The sequence below is a fragment of the Terrapene carolina genome, unplaced genomic scaffold, assembly GCF_002925995.2.
Source record: "Terrapene carolina triunguis isolate 2854851 unplaced genomic scaffold, T_m_triunguis-2.0 Scaffold18, whole genome shotgun sequence".
NCBI lineage: Eukaryota > Metazoa > Chordata > Testudines > Emydidae > Terrapene > Terrapene triunguis.
In genome coordinates, this window is record NW_020664369.1 from 4,232,254 (window position 1) to 4,250,705 (window position 18,452).

The 18,452-nt window shown below is 40.1% G+C and overlaps 1 protein-coding gene across 1 annotated transcript in view; it reads left to right on the top strand.

The window, feature by feature from the left end:
* The window catches only part of LOC112103175 (von Willebrand factor A domain-containing protein 8), a 255,098-nt gene that overhangs the window by 45,619 nt on the left and 191,027 nt on the right, over window positions 1-18,452 (top strand). The window contains exons 5-8 of the mRNA XM_029911809.1: window positions 6,316-6,483; window positions 10,346-10,510; window positions 11,156-11,205; window positions 11,514-11,622. Coding sequence (XP_029767669.1) covers window positions 6,316-6,483; window positions 10,346-10,510; window positions 11,156-11,205; window positions 11,514-11,622 — 492 coding nt within the window. The remainder of the gene's footprint in view (window positions 1-6,315; window positions 6,484-10,345; window positions 10,511-11,155; window positions 11,206-11,513; window positions 11,623-18,452) is intronic.

Genomic DNA, 18,452 nt, shown 5'->3' on the forward strand with positions numbered 1-18,452 from the left:
TCATTGCTTCTGGGCACAGGTGGGTGGTTGGGAGGAAAGAGCTTATTTCTATCTGATGAGCAAAATAGTCCGTAGCTACAGCTACAATAAACTAGAGACAAACATTTCACAAATTCCCCTCTCCTTTTTAACAAGAACAAATATTCAAAATCAGGATTATCAAGGTGATTTGTTGCATAATTTCAAAACCTGTTGATTGATATTTTATTTTGAACATGTTGAACAAATATTACAATGAGCCTTGGTTGGAGGCTGAGAAACCACAACAATCTCTGTATTTTTATTATATAACTAAGAAGACAGTTTTGTGCAAACATTTTAAAAAAGATCTTCAGAGAGAGATTTCAAACTTTTTCTGTCCCTCTCTCCTCCCCCATTTATTTTTGTCAATTTTTTTTTTTTTTTTGGAAACTAAAATACATATCCTGATGCAGATAAAACTGAAATAGTGGATGTTTTTCACTGTATCTAGTTTATTGAAAAGACTCTAGTTGTGAGCCATCAGAATGCATAAACATTTTTTTTCAAAGGAAGATTTATAGCTGTTTTGCTTTCAGGAGCAACCTTCATTGGATATAATGTTAATACTACTTTCCATGAGTTCTCTAGAGGTAGATAAATGCCGTGTGCATATTTCATAGGATTTTGGAGAGTGATTTCTAATATTTCATAGCTGTACTGTAGAAATCCATAGAGAGCATAATCAGATGAATATCATAGTGATAAAATTAAGACCTACATATTATGGTGATGGGTGCATTATAAATAATTTTCATGGATGGTGAAAGAAATTGTCTATAGACAAAATAATTTAAAAATAAATAAAATTGTAATCAGGACTTTGGAGCAGAGCCAAGAGCTGGAGAATGGACCAGTAGGTTTTTGCCCAGAGTCGGAGTGGAGCAATTCAAAAATTTGATTGCTCCAAATCCCTGATTGTAATAAATGATAAGCAAAAGAAGATATAGCAATAATATTTGGAAAGATATTGTGACGGGTTGGATCACAGAAACCCCCTTGGGAGCTGCCACCCGATGTGCCAAGACTACCCCTGCTTCTGTTTTCCCTGCCAGCTCAGGACTCCAGCACCCTGTCTTGCTGAATTAGACACTCCATTCTGCTCCAACACAGATCCAGGGTCTGAATCACTTGTCCCAAAGCTGCAAGTTTACCCGAAAACAGCTCACAGAGGTGTGCTTGTCTTTAGCACTCAGATGCCCAACTCCCAATGGGGTCTAAACCCAGATAAATCCGTTTTACCCTGCATAAAGCTTATGCAGGGCAAACTCATAAATTGTTCGCCCTCTATAACACTGATAGGGAGATATGCACAGTTGTTTGCTCCCTCAGGTATTAATACATACTCTGAGTAAATTACTAAATAAAAAGTGATTTTATTAAATACAGACAGTAGGATTTAAGTGGTTCAAAGTAGTAACAGGCAGAACAAAGTAAGTCACCAAGCAAAATAAAATAAAATGCGCAAATCTATGTCTAATCAAGCTAAATACAGATAATCTCACCCTCAGAGATGTTTCAGTAAATTTTTTTCAGACTGGACACCTTCCAGGCCTGGGCACAATTCTTTCCCCTGGTACAGCTCTTGTTCCAGCTCAGGTGGTAGCTAGGGGATTCTTCATGATGGCTTCTCTCCCCTCTCTTCTGTTCCACCCCTTTATATATCTTTTGCATAAGGCGGGAACCCTTTGTCCCTCTGGGTTTCCACCCCCCCTCACTGGAAAAGCACCAGGTTAAAGATGGATTCCAGTTCAGGTGACATGATCACATGTCACTGCAAGACTTCATTACTCACTTGCCAGCACACACATATACAGGGAGACTCACAGGTAAATACAGCCATCTGCAGACAATGGGAGTCATCAAGATTCCAAACCATCCTTAATGGCCCACACTTTACATAATTACAATAGGCCCTCAGAGTTACATTTTATATTTCTAGTTTTAGATACAAGAGTGGTACATTTATACAAATCAGATGATCATACTCAGTAGATTATAAGCTTTGTAATGATACCTTACAAGAGACCTTTTGCATGAAGCATATCCCAGTTACGTTACATTCACTTATTACCGTATTTTCTCTAAAACTATCCCAGTTACATTATATTGACTTATTATCAAGTTTTTATAAAACCATATAGACTGCACAACGTCACAGATATTATATACAGAAAAAGAACAGGAGTACTTGTGGCACCTTTCGGAGAAGTGGGCTGTAGCCCACGAAAGCTTATGCTCTAATAAATTTGTTAGTCTCTAAGGTGCCACAAGTACTCCTGTTCTTTTTGCGGATACAGACTAACACGGCTGCTACTCTGAAACCTGTCATTATATACAGAGAAATGTATTTTTAAGGCAAAATCTTAAATAATTTGTCATGTCCAGGAGAACAGGTTATAAACAGAGTTTTAATTAATTGTTAAAATTTGGTCCTTCAGACTCATTTTCAACTAAAAAAAAAAAAGTTAATGTAGCAAAATATGTTTATGTATTAAAATTCTGATCATACTATGCATAATTCACTCAATAAAGAACATTTCCTCCAAGTTAGTGAGAGAGACTTTGCACTGATGTTGGTAGGACATAAATTCTGCAAATCTACATCCACAGTATGTGTGTCTTAACTAAGGCAAAAAGATACTATGGATACTCAAAATATTTTGAAACTATAATGAGCAGTTTGTGTATTTTCCCCTGGCTAGTAAAACTCAGTCATAAAGGCTTTATAGCATTATAGTATGCAAATCCTACTAAGTTGGCAAATTAGTAGTTTGTTGAAGTTTATTCTGGCTTTCTCCACACTCCCTATTTACAAAAAATAGGAGTGTTTTGCTCATGCAAGCTCTTGGATTGACAACTTTGGAGACTAAAGTTTTCTATTAAGCTAGTTGGAGCATTTTGTTGACTTGATCGATGATCTCCCTAAACAAGAATGTCAAAGTAATTTTCCTTTGATACAAGAATTGTATAGTTGGGGATGGAGGGTAGGAGATAGGACATTTTATGCTATGTGTTTGAAATAGTAGTATGACAGGGATCTTGTTTTAAAAACATTTTTTGCTCTGAGTCAACAGAATAAAACTAATTTTGAAATCTTTTGCTTTTGGAAGGAATTAATTTATGTCCACCCAGAGATTCATTTTAAGGGAAAATAACATGAGGGCTGCTTGTTATTAGATTCCTCAGATGTTTATTTTGAAGCTAGATATTTAATCAGAAGTTTCTGTAGAATTTATTTGCAGGTGCAAGAGAAGTGGATCTGATTTGGAGGCAGGTACCAGGATATTCAGGTTGCCTTTCTCTTCTAAGTCACTGGCTTGAATCCAGTTTATAGAGGATAGTATTCAGGAGTCCTGAGCATCTGATGATTCTTTAACCTTTGTGAAATGAGCCTGTGGCCTCTGTCCATTTGCTAGTGGACACATATCACAAAATCACTGTCACAATTGACTCACTATTTGCAGTCTTATCAGAAAAGCCAAGGATTTAAACAGAAATGATCTTCCACACTGTCTTTAGAAGTGCCTCTGCCAAAACAGGTTTTAGACATGCTATTTTACTAGTGATATGAGAAGCTTGCTTGTGCTGTATCTCTGCTGTGCATAAACAGAACCTAAGGTAAGGGGTTTAAAGTCTTCTCAGGTTGGAATTCCCTGTGCCTCTTGTGAGGGACCTGCATTTGATTGTCATCATATCCACAGTGCTACACACCGTGTGTGGATGCATCTCACTTGGTTTTGGTCCATTCTCTCTCCCTGTCTTATCTTTGTTTGTTCTTTTTTCCTTTTCATCTCAATTCTCTGTGTTTTTGTGAGCTTTGCTTTCCATTTTTCATTCTTATTTTTGTTCTTTGTGCTTCTTCCTCCTAATAACTTTTTCCTAGGTCTCTTCATCTGAGTCTTTCTGACCCACTTCTTGGTCTCCCTCCCTTTCTTCCAGCTGCAAACTCTTCTGGTTTTAAATTTTCCCTACTTTCCCTCCTAGTTGTTTCCTTATTTCCTCTCTTTTCCTCCTCCTTCCCTTCATTCTCTTCCAGTTCCCCCCTCTCCCTTTTCTCCTAGTCCACTTTGCGTGCTATCCTCTTCCTCTCACTTCAGCTCCCAGCCCTTGCTTTGCTCTTCCTTTATTTCCCTCTCTTATTTAACAATGCTAGGAGGACATGAGGTGCTCCTGTAGGTGTTTAGAAGAGACATGCTGGGAAGGGACCTTGGTCATTTTTCCTTTGCAAAAGTGCTTTAAGGAAACTTCTGCTAGGTGCCTTAATGTAGGTGTTTTAATGGAGTTACATTGGTGTAAAACTCTTTGATCTGGTGCCTTAGAGGCTGCCTATGCCTAAATCAAGCCCTGTTGCTACCTTCTAAACATGTGTGATGAGCCACCCCATTGTGTAAATCAGTTATTTGTAAATAGTCTAGTATTAGAATTCAGGAATCTTCTACAGGATGGTAATTGTGAATATTTGGGTATGAAGTACTGTAAGTTTATAGGGACTAAGATGATGGGCAATGAGGAGGTTGCATGTAATTACTGGCACTAGGGCTCAGTTTTGACCATTGGCTCAAATTATGCACTATAAATCAACACCCAATGATAAACAATCCTCCAAACTAAACTACGATGAAATCTAGATAAGAGAACATCATTATGAGGCAGCCTTCAGTTTCAGAAAAAGCTCCAAAACATCCCCAAATGTTTTGAATATAATTTTGCTCTACATTTAGTAGCAGCCTATTTCAGTTAACTAACAGTTTTTTTAAAGTATCAGAGGGGTAGCCGTGTTAGTCTGAATCTGTAAAAAGCAACAGAGGGTCCTGTGGCACCTTTAAGACTAATAGAAGTATTGGAGCATAAGCTTTCGTGGGTGAATGCATTACTTGTGTCTGATGAAGTGGGCATTCACCCACAAAAGCTTATGCTCCAATACTTCTGTTAGTCTTAAAGGTGCCCCAGGACCCTCTGTAGTTTTTTTAAAGTAACTTATCGTTTTAAAGTAATACTGGGCTTGATTCATCATGGCAGTACTTCAGTTTTACTGTGGGATAAACAAAGAACCTTTGGTCTTAATGGAGTTACATTGGTGTAAAACTGGAGTAGCAAAGTAGTGATGTAGTTACACAGTCATAAAACTGGTGATTCAGTTTGTAAACTTCTGTAGGATTATTATAAACATAATACTGAACTTTTATACTTTTTTTTTTTTTTTACTTTTAAATACCTTTGTTCCAGAATTGTTGGGTGTGCTAAAAGTAAATGAAAAATATAGGGAAAAAATCAAAAAGCATAAATCAAAAGTAAATATTCATTGGCACATGTGAATATCTAATATCCAATATTCACTATGTATATTTAAAAAATAAATGACAGCAAAAGGATTTTACATCTTACTACACTGATACAAAAGCACTCAAAATATCTTTAAGTAACTGATTTTGTTGGTCCCTTGAGTAGTTGCTTAAGATATATTTCATTGAAGCAACATTTCACTGCCCAGCTCAGTAGACAGGCCTGCTAGGTGTGGTTCTCTGTCCCCTTCTATGGGCAATTAACCCAGCTAGAGATTAATGAGCCTTAGCTAAGAACCATGTGGCTTTTAGCTTATGCAGTAGAGGCTCATACTTCAGAGGTCCCAGGTTTGATCCCGCCCGGCGACGACCAGGGTCTGTCAGCATTACAGTAAGAGGTGGTTTGAGTCTTGTCGCCATGTGCTTGATTGCTGCTTATGTGCTTTAAGGGCCTGAACCTACCACTCTTGCGTATACAAAGTAGTCATTTACTACATTGATTTCAATGGGACTACTTGCGTTCAGTGAGGTACCACCCAATGTGAGTGTCAGAATTGTGTCTTTCCTTCACTTTGACTCAATAAAGGAATACTTTGTGAACATGGAACAAGTTAACCATATTTGGAGTTTTTATTGTTTTAACTTTTAATATTTAGTTTTACATTCTGTGCTTGAAATATTATCAGATTTTTAACAAAAATATATTGCACAAAAAATTTCCAGTGTTTGTTTTGATGCTGTTTTGTTTCCTGGATTAAATAGTTTTTTAGATAAACACCTACGATAACTAATTCTTTCTACAGAAAAATGTGTTCAATTTAATTGTTATATAAGGGTAAGATCCTCCAAATGCTTCCTAATGGAAATAGTACTTACTACCATGCTAAGTCCCATTGACTCAGATTACTTAAGCATTGATGTGTGCAGGATTAAGCCCTTCATTTTCAGTTGGATTTCATGTGCTATATTATGCTGTATATGTCACTTAATGTTGTTGTTTTTGTTGAAAAAGTGTGCAGTCCGTGCAGCTACAGAAGGCAGAATCCTTGTGTTGGAGGGTTTGGAGAAGGCAGAACGGAACGTCTTGCCTGTGTTAAACAATTTGTTGGAAAACAGAGAAATGCAGCTTGAAGATGGGCGCTTTCTTATGTCTGCAGAACGTTATGACAAGCTGCTACAGGTACAGGAAAGCATTATGTTGTTTTGAATTTGTGTCTGTTTTTGACAGGGAAGTGACCCTATTAACAATATAAGAGCTGTCCTGAGATAAACAGGGTACATCCCATGGAGGTGTTTCCACCTGTGTGAGGATGTGACTCAAGATGATAGCTGGCTAAGTGAAGGTCATGGGTGAAATCAGCCACTCCGTCATTTAAAAATATTTTTAAAAAATGTCTCCTGAATGTCCTTTATTCTCATAGAGAGAGACTGGTTACTAATTCTGAAGTGAATTCTACTTACTTCTAGCAAATGCATGCTATTCTGATTCACGAAGAAAAACATTTAGAAAGCCCTCTAAAAATCAATGAATGTCTGAAAACAAATGATTAAGGGATGCAATGCATTCCTTGCTGCCATATAATCCTTCGCTCAGAGGTGAAAATAAGCCGGTATGGGCCGGTTCGGCCTACCGGTAAGAAAGTGGCTGCTGGTATGGGCTGGTACACAGCTGACATTAAAGCGCTGCCATGGCAGGGCTTTAAGCACTGTACTGGCAGGGTTGCTGATCGCGGGGGGGGGGGCAAAAGGAGCAGCGGCCCCGGGGCTCCCTTTAAAGCGGCATCTGAGCCCCGGGTGGCATGGGCTGGGCAGTGCTGAAGGGCTGGCTGGGGGAATCTGGCCCCAGCCCCGCCCCTTCCACTCGAGGCCCCGCCCCTTCCAGGGGCCCAGAGCCGCCCCCCCCTCCTTGCCCAGGACCCTGGCCGCCCTGCATACCAATAAGCCCTTTAAGTTACTTTCACCCCTGCCTTCACTCATCCTATAATTTGCAAAAATATGTGCAAAAGGCCAGTATAAATTACAGGGAGATTATTGGAAATTGATCCCTTGAATAGGAAATGGGATTTTATAATTTCCAGCTGATGAATTTGACCTTTGGTACATTTTTTCAAGTTTTATGAGGCAAAATTAAGTTTGAGCAGGTTGTTTGCCAGTCCTTTGTACTCTACTTCCATGCCCATGGTTTCCTGTCCCATACCCTGTCAGTTTCCTACCATCCACCTGACTCTTACCTATCCATATTTCTTCATATTATATCTACCCCCATCAGCCAGATGAGCAGTAGCTTGTCAGTTTATAATCATTTTAAAATAATTTTAGACTTTTTGGTCTGCATATTTCTGAAACACCTCTGTATGAACATGGCCAGTCTGTAACTTCAGGGGACAGAAAAGCTGAGGTGGGAAATACAAACAAAACATTATAGCTTCTCACGTAGAGGTGCACATACCTCTGTACAAAGCGTGTTTCCACCAGGCGTAATGTACAGGGAGTTAGAACTGGGGCTTTCTTCTACCAGGTTCAAAAAACCCAGCAAACAAGAAATAGCTTAAGCTTGCTTTAAGCAAAGGGGGGAAAAATACAATCCTTCATTTCAAGTCTCGTAAGTAGTGTGTATAGTTCATTGGCTTCTCAATTCTTCATTGCTTCCTGTCCCTGTAGCATGGCCAAACTGGGCAAGTATTCTGTTCTTTCTTTTCCCCTCAGCATTTCAACTGCTCCTTTTTCTAACCCTGTCTTAGTGTGGGATATCAATTATTATGAGCTAATACAAGTTAGAAAAGTTAACTTCAGATCAATTTGAAAAATGTGACTTTAAATGTCCTTATTCTAATCTTTACTAAACTTCCCATAAAACTTCAGTGCTGAGATGGAACCTCATCAGGCTCAGCTTACATGAGTCATAAGAAGGAAAATCGCAAATAGAGCTCTGTGAATAATTGATTTTTCAGTTCGCTGGCCAAACCAAAAAGTTGAAAAGAATAATTTCGGATCAATCTGAAACAAAAATTTTTTGGTCCCTTCAGCAAAACAGCAAAAAAAATTCAGGTCTAGCAAAATTTTCTGTTGCACCAAAATGTTTAATTTGGATTTGGGGTGTTTTTAAGTGCCTTTTTAAATAAAAGGAAAGGCAATTTGGGAACACCATTCACAAAACCACCACAGGATGAAGAGATGGTGTCTTTGCCCTGATACTATATAGTTCTATGGGTAGAGGACTCACCTGGGATGTGGGAAACCCAGGTTTAAGTCCCCACTCTGTCTGATTCAGAGCAACATCTTTAACTTGGGTCCTTCCACTTTGCAGGTGTGTGTCCTAACCACCAGGCTATAGGGTATTCCAGGGTGAGTCTCGCCCAGTTTCTTCTGTTGAAGCTGTTTCACTTTGTATTAAATAATTAAATATTCATGGGGCCAGAGAGAGAGAGAGAGAATGGTGGTTAGGGGACTCACTTGGGAGGGGGAGTCCTGGGTTCCAATCCCTGCTCCAGTGACTATTTAAGTATTTTACACAAAGTGGAACAGCTTCAATAGGAGAGATTGAGAGAGGGCTATTCCAGAATACCATATATGGTTATGGTATTCATCAGGGACGGGGGAGATCTAAGTTCAGGTCCCTGTTCTGAATCATGCAGAGCAGGGACTTGAATCTGGTCTTCAGCATTCCAGGTGACTGCTCTAACCATGAGGCAATAAGGCGTAAGGGGGCCACCACCCCAAACTCCTACTCCTTCTTCCGTTTCATGAAACTACCTTGAAAATATTTTGGCAGAAACTATTTGGCAGATTTGTGTTGAATTCATGAATAGTTTCAGTTGACCTAAAACTGCATTTTTCAACAAATAAACTTTGTCCAAATTTTTGCGCCCTACTCCAACTTAAATACACCCACGCTCCTACATATTATTGCACAACATTGCCCACTGAGCCATTAAATACTGTAACTCATTTCTGAGACATTTGTGGTTGTTGGTTATGCCTTTTTTTGCTTTTAGAGTAGTTCTGATCCATTCCAGTCTGTTTCGGTTAGGAGAGGTAACTTATGAAAATGTAATTAACATATTGAAGTACAAAATGTGGTTATTTATCATAGCTACATTTAAGGAGGAGACATGAAAACTGACCTTAAATTCAAATAGGAATTGATTGAGATTGTGCAGTACGTTTTTTGTACCTTGCTAATGATAAAATGGCTCTAAATTGGCCCCTTAGGTATACTGCTAATGTTATCTGATTTGAATAAATCTCACAGTGATACTAAATCTAATATTGTTGTTTTGTTGTTTGGGGAATATTGTATTACATAAGTTATGGCTCATTTTCTGTTCTTCTCTGTGAATCATTATTCTGGCATTGGGTCTGCACGAAGTAGTCATGTACAATTTGAAGCAAGACTTGATTGTAATGTGGGAAGACTGCAGAACTGTCTTCTTTGTCCACGATGAGTCTTTTCCTGGCAACGTGATTGAAATATACAATATGAAATAGATATTCTCTTCAGAAAAGAGTACAGTGATAAACCTGTATTGTTATTACTTGTGGTAGAGCATATTATATACAAACAAAATGTTCTCTTATTCAGAGGAGCATCCCTTCATTATAGTTAAAAAAAACCCAAACTTGCTAAAGTTAGACTTTTAATTCTATAGAAGAAAATAGATAACACAGTTTCATTGTTTTTTCTCTTCTTTATATAGAGAAAGATATTTGTAACTCTAATTCATAGCTTCCAAACTTCGAGCATCTGTGGAAATCCATCATTAGTTTGCCTGAAGGCTGAACTCAGTGAAGCATATTTCAGCCACCCTTACCTTAGAAAGCCTCGATAATATGATCTACCAATTGAATACCTTAAATCAAGATGGAACATTTCATCCTGGCCCCTCTGTGTTAAAGATGAGGGAAGTGGAAGACCAAATTTAACTGAAAGACCACTCTTTTAATCCCTCCCCTATAGGTCTTCAGTCTGTAGCTCAGGCATCAGGGCCTTCATTAAAAGATGTCATTGCATTCTAATTACTACTTTATTTTAATTGATCCAGGAACATACTAAAACTGAGTTAGATGCATGGAAGATTGTTCGAGTAAGTGAAGATTTTCGTGTGATAGCACTGGGCCTGCCAGTACCTAGATATTCTGGTAACCCATTGGACCCTCCTCTTCGTTCTAGATTTCAAGCAAGAGATGTTTATCATCTACCCTTTAAGGTAAGTGCCATTGTAGATCAATTAGAGCTTGTTTACAGAGCAGGACAAATTGACATTTTTAATCTTGTATTTTACATATTATACATTCAAAAATTAATCATTGAACATGAATAAAACATGTTGACCCTTTTTTGGGATGGAGTCATATTGATGCCCAGTAATTACTTAAAAGAAAGAGATAATCTCCAAAGGATAAGTTCATGGAGGATAGGTCCATCAATGACTATTAGCCAGGGTGGGCAGGACTGAAAACCATACTCTGAAGTGTCCCTAGCCTCTGTTTGCCAACAGGGGATGGATCACCTGTTCTGTTCATTCCCTCTGAAGCACCTGGCACTGGCCACTGTTGGAAGATAGGATGCTGGGATAGATGGACCATAGGTCTGACCCAGTATGGCTGTTCTGATGTTTTTATTTTGTAACTAAAATTAATTTCAATAAAACAATATAATCCTAAAACAAAGATATGCTAACCTTTTTTCTTCTTTTAGAAAATTAATTGTGTGTGCCAAGACCAGGCTCTTTGCTACAAAAGGCTCGGTGTCTAATTAGATGAGAAATAGAAAATATCTTGCACAGTATGCACTGTGATCCATGGTATAACCAGAAATTAATTTGATATGTGATGCTATGTTCTATTTTCAGGACCATCTTAAGCTATTATACTCAGTTGGATCAAATGTTTCTGCACAGAGGTAAATTTTCATAATTACAAAAAAGTAAGGTTGAGCGGCTAAATGTTATGTCCTGTCAGGATTGTTTGCTATTTGATCAGAACTGAGTAAATTTTTAGTAAGTATGGGAATATGTTTAAACAGTTTTTCATATATAATTATAGTTTTCATATTGTGAGTCCTTAATTCTTTATAACTTTATTAGATAAAATTTACTTGTATTCAGAAGTTGCTTCAACATCTTATGCTGTGTTTAGCTTCATAGGGCTTAAAATTTTAAAGTATGTTTTGCAAGTATAAAACAGTACAATTTCTTGTTTATTTTCCAGAATCTCTCAGCTCTTGTCTTTTGCTACAACTCTCTGCTCCCAGGAATCTTCTATGCTGGGACTTCCAGATTTTCCTTTAGACAGTTTATCAGCTGCAGTTCAGATTCTGGTATGTGCACGTAACTGTGAAGTGAAATTTTAAAAGTGAGGAATTTCCTCAGATACAATTTGAACGGTTCATATCTTATTACAGTGTCTTTGGAACTACTAGATTAATAACACTAAAAAAATGTGTCTCTCTCTTAATTGGATCTCTTTGGACACATCCTTAATTGGATCTCTTTGGGCACCATAACGTCTGCAGAGATCCAGATGTAAGATCAGGAGCTAAATTAGTATGCATCATGAGACAAGAAAGATTTCAGCAGAGCTTCGTGTATCTTGGTGTATTGAACAATGATTAGATTCAGTGAATTCATTAGGTGTTAACCAGTTAGGATTAGGATTAACCAGTTGATTTAGAATTGATTTAGGTGTGTTTATTTGGGGGGGGAGGAATTTGTGACAATTTCTCTCAAAGAAACTGACTTATTGATACCACATAAAAACTACGAAGTGATAAGCACAGAAATTAGACCAATTTATAGTATGCTTTAGGAAGGGAATATATGTTGGATTTTTAAATACATTATAGCATTTTATTCTTCTAGCTCTGTAGTGAAAATGACTTTTAAATGAATGTCAGACTGCTTCCAAAATAGTGGAAATAAAGTGTTCCCTCAGCTATTTATCTGACCTGAGGGGTGAAGGAAGAATTTTATTTTATGTTAAAAAATGTAGTGTGTTATCATTGTGTGCCAGTTTCTGGTCTATTTATAGCTTCCTAAACCAGGTTCTCAACTTTTTCCATACTGTGGCCCTGTTCCCCTCTGGGACCTTGGGTTCCTCCCCTCATCTGGCTGGGACCATTAACCATTTAGCAATATGGGAAAGGCAAGGTGGTTGCTTGCGCCCCACCTCCCAACATATGTTTGCAAGCTCCTGCAGGGCCACGACTCCCAGACTAAAAACCCCTATCTGAAACAGAAGGCTTTTTCTAGTGTGGAGTGATGAGGAGGCTAATCTCATCTGTGCCATTGTAATTATGTTCTCTTTGAGATATTGTAGGCAAAGTATATGGTGTCCCTTACAGAAAGAGCTTTTTAAATGCAATAAAGCTAAGTGAATGGCTGATCACCTGAGCAGTACATTTTATCTAGAATGTGCTCCAATGGATGATTTTTACTACATCCATTTATAATGCTCCAGATTCAAGGAGCATCACTGAACAACAAAATGAGTTGAGTTACATATTTCAAAAAAATATTCTTGTGCCAGGATAGTTCATTGCTGTTTTGCCCATATACATTGGGGATATGTGCAAACAAAAGGAACTAGAGAATTTTGAGTGAAAAATCTATTTTGTTTTATTTAGGGCTTGATTATGCAACCATTATTCACCTTGGTGAGCACTTAAACAAGTAGTTCTTCGAGTGCTTGCTCATGCCAATTCCAAGTGAGTGTTCATGCACAGTCGTTGGAAGGTTTTTCCCCTAGCGGTACCCGTCGGGTTGGCTGTGGAGTCTCCTGGAGTCACGCCTTCATGGCAGTGTACGTAGGTCCCTGCCTACCCGCTGCCTCTTCAGTTCCTTCTTACCGCCCGTGACGGTCATTGGAGCTGCTTCTTCTCTCTTGCTATGGGAAGCGATCCTCTAGTGATCTTTGTCTTTGTACCTGTAAATAGTTAACTTAGTATTAGTTAGTGTTTCAAGTAGTTTTTATAGTTGGTTAGATAAGTTTCTGTTAGGGTTTCCCCACACTGCGTTCTTTCCCTCCTGGGGACTCTCTCCTGGGGACGCTCTCCAGACCGACAGGTGCAAGATCTGCAAAGGCTTCCGCCCAAGATCCAAAAAGGAGAGAGATTTTAGGTTAAAACTACTCATCATGGAGTCAGCTCTCTGTCCCCAGCCGGCACAGCCTGCGTCAGACCCAAAGTCCAGCACTTTGATGCGGAGCGAACCAGCTTTGGTGAGAGAGACTCTGGGTCCAGAGACCCCTGGCACCGCCACTCCCTGGCACCGAAGAACTCCACTGTGACTACCCGGCACCGCTTGCACTCTCCAGTGCCGCACAAGAAGCAGAAGAGAGCCAAGAGGGGGCGTTCGCTCACAATTAGAGCAGTGGAGCATGAAAGCGATAGCGGAGTGCATCCCGTGCCTGGACACTCAGCCCGTGCTCCGGCTAAACCGGTACCATCAACTCCGGCCCTGCAGAGAGATCTGTTGAGTCTGGTACTGGTGGACTCCCCTGCGCGGGATAGTTTGGTCGAGGATCTGGATCTTCCGTCCACCCCAGACATATTCGAGGCGGCCAGGGACCTCATAGCTATGACAGCTCAGCAGGCACCGGCACTGCAAACAAGCGCCGTGCCATCCAAGGGCAAACCAGCCATAATGCGGCACCGGTCGCCCTCCCCTCGACACCACTTCCCGGCACCACCCCATTTGGCACCCCTGTGGTCACCGAGATCGGATTAGATGACCTCCTGAGGTCCCTTCCAACCCTGATATTCTATGATCGGAGTCATTTAGACTCAGAGCCAGAGTCGTATGTCTCAAAATGGAGTCGGCAATGTTACTCCCACTTAGAGGATAGGGTTCATTGGAGCTCTCCTAGACTCAGGTCAAGCCAAAGCATTCCTTCCAGAATCGTGTTTTTTGACCATGGGCACCATCATAGAGGGCTTACAATGATACCCCACTGCTATGGCACGAAATTGCCTGAAGCTGCTCAGTCATATGGCTGCTTGTACATATGCAGTTCAGCACGCGAGACTGCGGCTCCGATCTCTTCAGGCCTGGCTAGCCTCAGTATACAGGCCAATCCGAGACCGCCTAGACAAGATAGTCACTCTTCCTTCTCCAGTTATTGAGTCCCTCCTGTGGTGGCAAGCGGTGTGTGCAGGAGTACCCTTCTCCAGGCTCCAATCCTCGCTGTCTCTAGTCACGGATGCATCGGCGATGGGATGGGGAATGCACCTTGGAAGACTCAGGACTCAAGGTCTCTGGTCCCAGGCAGAACTTTCACTGCACATCAATGTCAGGGAGCTAAGAGCGGTTCGCCTTGCTTGCCAGACATTCCAAACCCATCTGGAGGGCAGATGTGTATCGGTATTGAGCGACAATACAACAGCGATATTCTATATAAATAGATAGGGCGGTGCTCGCTCCTCTCCCCTATGCCAGGAAGCCTTCAAACTGTGGGACTTCTGCATTGCCTACTCAATACATCTAGAGGCATCGTACCTTCCAGGCTCTCAGAACGAGCTGGCCGATCATCTCAGTAGGTCCTTTCACAATCACAAGTGGTCACTCCAACCGGATGTCGTGATCAACATCTTCCAACGATGGGGATTTCCCCGGATAGACTTGTTCGCAACAAGGCACAATAGGACATGTCAGCAGTTCTGTCCCTTCCTGAATCAAAGCTTGGGCTCGCTTGCAGATGCTTTTCTTCTCCCTTGGAAGGATCACCTGCTGTATGCATTCAAGCCCTTCCTGCTTGTACACATGGTCCTGCTAATGGTCAGAAGAGAGGGCGCATCAATGATCTTAATAACATTAGCATGGCCATGTCAGCACTGGTTCACCACACTCCTAGACCTGTTGGTGGACATGCCCATAACTCTGCCGCTGATCCCAGACTTGATCATACAGGACCACGGCCAGCTCCAGCATCCTAATCTAGAGTCTCTCCCCCTCACAGTGTAGAAACTCCATGGCTAAACCCCTTGGAGCTCACATGCTCACACCCTGTTAGGATGGTTCTCCTTGGCAGCAGGAAACCATCCACTAGAGCCACTTATTTGGCTAAGTGGAAGAGATTCTCTATTTGGTCATTACAAAAGGACACTCCACCTTTGCAGTCATTGATTCCCTTTATCCTGGACTATTTATTACACCTGAAACAGCAGGGCCTGTCAGTGTCATCAGTAAAGGTGCACCATCTCAGTTTTCCATTCGGGTTCGGCTGGCTGGTTGGTTTTCGGCAACCCTATGGTTTGCCACTTCCTCAAAGGACTAGATAGACTGTACCCTCAAGTAAGATCGCCAATCCTCCCAGGGATCTCAACCTGGTACTCTCAAGACTGATGGGTCCTCCCTTTGAGCTCTCTTGTCTACCTTTCCTGGAAAGTAGCGTTCTTGGTGGCTATAACTTCAGCCAGGAGGGTGTCTGAGTTTAAGGCCTTAACTTCTGAGCCCCCGTACATGATCTTGTATAAGGACAAGGTGCAGTTGCAGCCACACCCAGCTTTTCTCCCAAAGGTAGTTTCACAATTCTACGCGAACTAGGACATATTTCTTCCAGTATTCTTTCCTAAGCTGCATGCTAGCCACCAGGAGCGAATACTCCACTCCTTGGCTGTCAGGTGAGCGTTAGTCTTTTACATCAAAAGAATGAAGCCTTTTTGGAAATCAATGCAACTCTTAATTGCGGAGCAGATGAAGAGACTTCCAGTGTCATCCCAAAGAATCTACTCCGGCAAGAAGGAACTGAAGAGGTGGCGGGTCGGCAGGGACCTATATACACTGCCACGAAGGTGCGACTCCAGGGGCTCCACAGCCGACCTGTTGGGTACTGTTATGGAAAAAACTTTCCGACGACTGTGAATGCGGCACACACACCTACTTGAAATGGACATGAGCAACATATCTCGAAAAACAACAGTTACGAGAAGGTAAGCAACCATTTTTTTCATTCATCTGTGTAAGTGTTGCACAATCTAACACTTAATTATGTAGAATGCCAACTGTAGAGCAGGTAAATTGAGCAGTGATTGGGATTTGAATTTTCTGGAGTTTCTTTTTCTCCCATTGAAGAATATACGTATATAATACCTTTTGTGATTCGCAATGACATTCATAGCTATGATCAGCTTTTTATTTCTTTTTACTTTACTACCATAACTCAGTTATTTATGGGCTTGCCTAGTAAAAAAAAAAAAAAAAGGGAAACAGAGACATATCAGTTATTACTCACACTTAGTAATCAAATTATTTTAGACTGCTAATACAATTTATTTTTTCTGCAAATAATTGGAAGTAAAGTGTAGTAATTTTTAGTAACCTATTTCTAAGCTAAACAATATTAACTGAACTATTCAGTAATTGAATTATGAAGTAAAATGTGTACAGTGTAATGGAATCAATATTTAATTATTATAAATTGCTCTGAATGGCTAAACCATGCTGCAGATTTCTGTAATACAGATATTTATTTATTACTTCAACGAAACTACCCATTGCATTGCATTTCTTTGCTCGGAGATATTTAGAAAATACATGTAAGCATGATTTATAATATATTATAGTGTGCCATTCACATAATGATTCAAGTAAGTGCAGCAGTCGCAGTAAAACACGGCTTAATTTATAAATATCTTGTAGGGAGGGCGAAAGAACCTTTTTAGTCCCAAGTACCTAATAGCCAATATTGCCTAAACTTAAATGTCATAGCTGAGTTTCCTCATAAACAAACCTTGCTTTACTACAGTTATGGCTGCTGTTAGTTTTAGTTCCTTTTTGAGAAGTGATTAAAAAGTATACCCTTAAGGACCCCAAAACATTAGAATTTAACAATGTTAACATTTTGTAACCAGTAACTCTTCTTGAGAAGTCCTACCATCACTGTATACAAAGTTAAGTCTCTACACCCAAGAAAAGCAGATTGCAGGTATCAGAAGTGACAGAAATGGGCCAGATCTCTCGACTTGCATATGAAAATGGATCTAAATAGAAAACTGAAGATAAAAGAGAAGTGTGAAGGGGCAAAGTGTCACATTGGTTTCAGCATTAAAATGTTTCTAAACTGCGTCCACTTTTAATAAATATTGTCTTGCATGTGAGTCTTCTCTGTTCTTTTTATAGTTTCACACTCCTATCTACTTTTATGGGAAAGTGTCTTTCTGCAGTTTAGTGGCATCAATCTCCAGTAATTTTTATTGATCTCTCTAAGGTAGTTCTGTTGTTGGCTTGTATTCTAAATGATTATCCTCCTGTTGGCCTTCAACATGCTGCAGCCAAAATGTCTCTTCCTTTCCTGATGCTTTAATTGTTGCCCTACTGGCTTCCTGTGTTTCCACATAAAGTTCATGCTCCTCCTCACTGTCAAGACTGTGTTGCATAGCTCTTGTCTCCATTTTTGACTTTTTTTCCTATTACACCTTCTTTTATGTTTTATTCTTTGCCAATCCTTGCCTGCTTTCGCCCAATCTTTCACCTCTTTCTCCCACTCATATCTTCATTCCTTTCATGTTACCTCCGATACTTGAAACAGCCTCACTGTCTAGTGGGCCTCACCACATTGTTCTCTTCCTAAAAGTGCCTTTTGTCTTCCCTCCCACCATTTATGACTTAAGTAAAAAACAAACAACCCCCCCAACCTAGTAAATATTTATATTCTATCAATTCTGTTGAAATCCAGTCAAATTCTGTTAAGATCCAATTACAAGATGCATGCCTAACCTCTACAATGTATATTGATGTAACTGGTGCATCTAGACCCTCCTTCTCACTTTGTCTAACCTGGATTATAAACTCTTGGAAGCTGAGATTTGTCTTTTTAGCACCATTCACACCTATAGTGCAGCAGAAACAACAAAAACAAAATCTTATCTGCTCACAGACTGTCCAAGTGTACTGAATTTCTTGGTTACAGCACTTTTTAAAAAACATACCAGATTCTGATCACTGGCAGTCTGCAGTGGAGGCCAATATATGCAATAAGCAACTGCACCACTCTTTACTTCTCCCTGATGTCTTCCAAGACCTCAAGGGAGTCAAGTAGCGCAGAGCACCAGAAGGAAAGACAGCAGCTGTCATATCTTGAAACTACGCTGCCTCCTCTGCATGATGTTAGAAATCAACAGCTGGGGGCTCATTCTTCAGTTCATATCGAGAT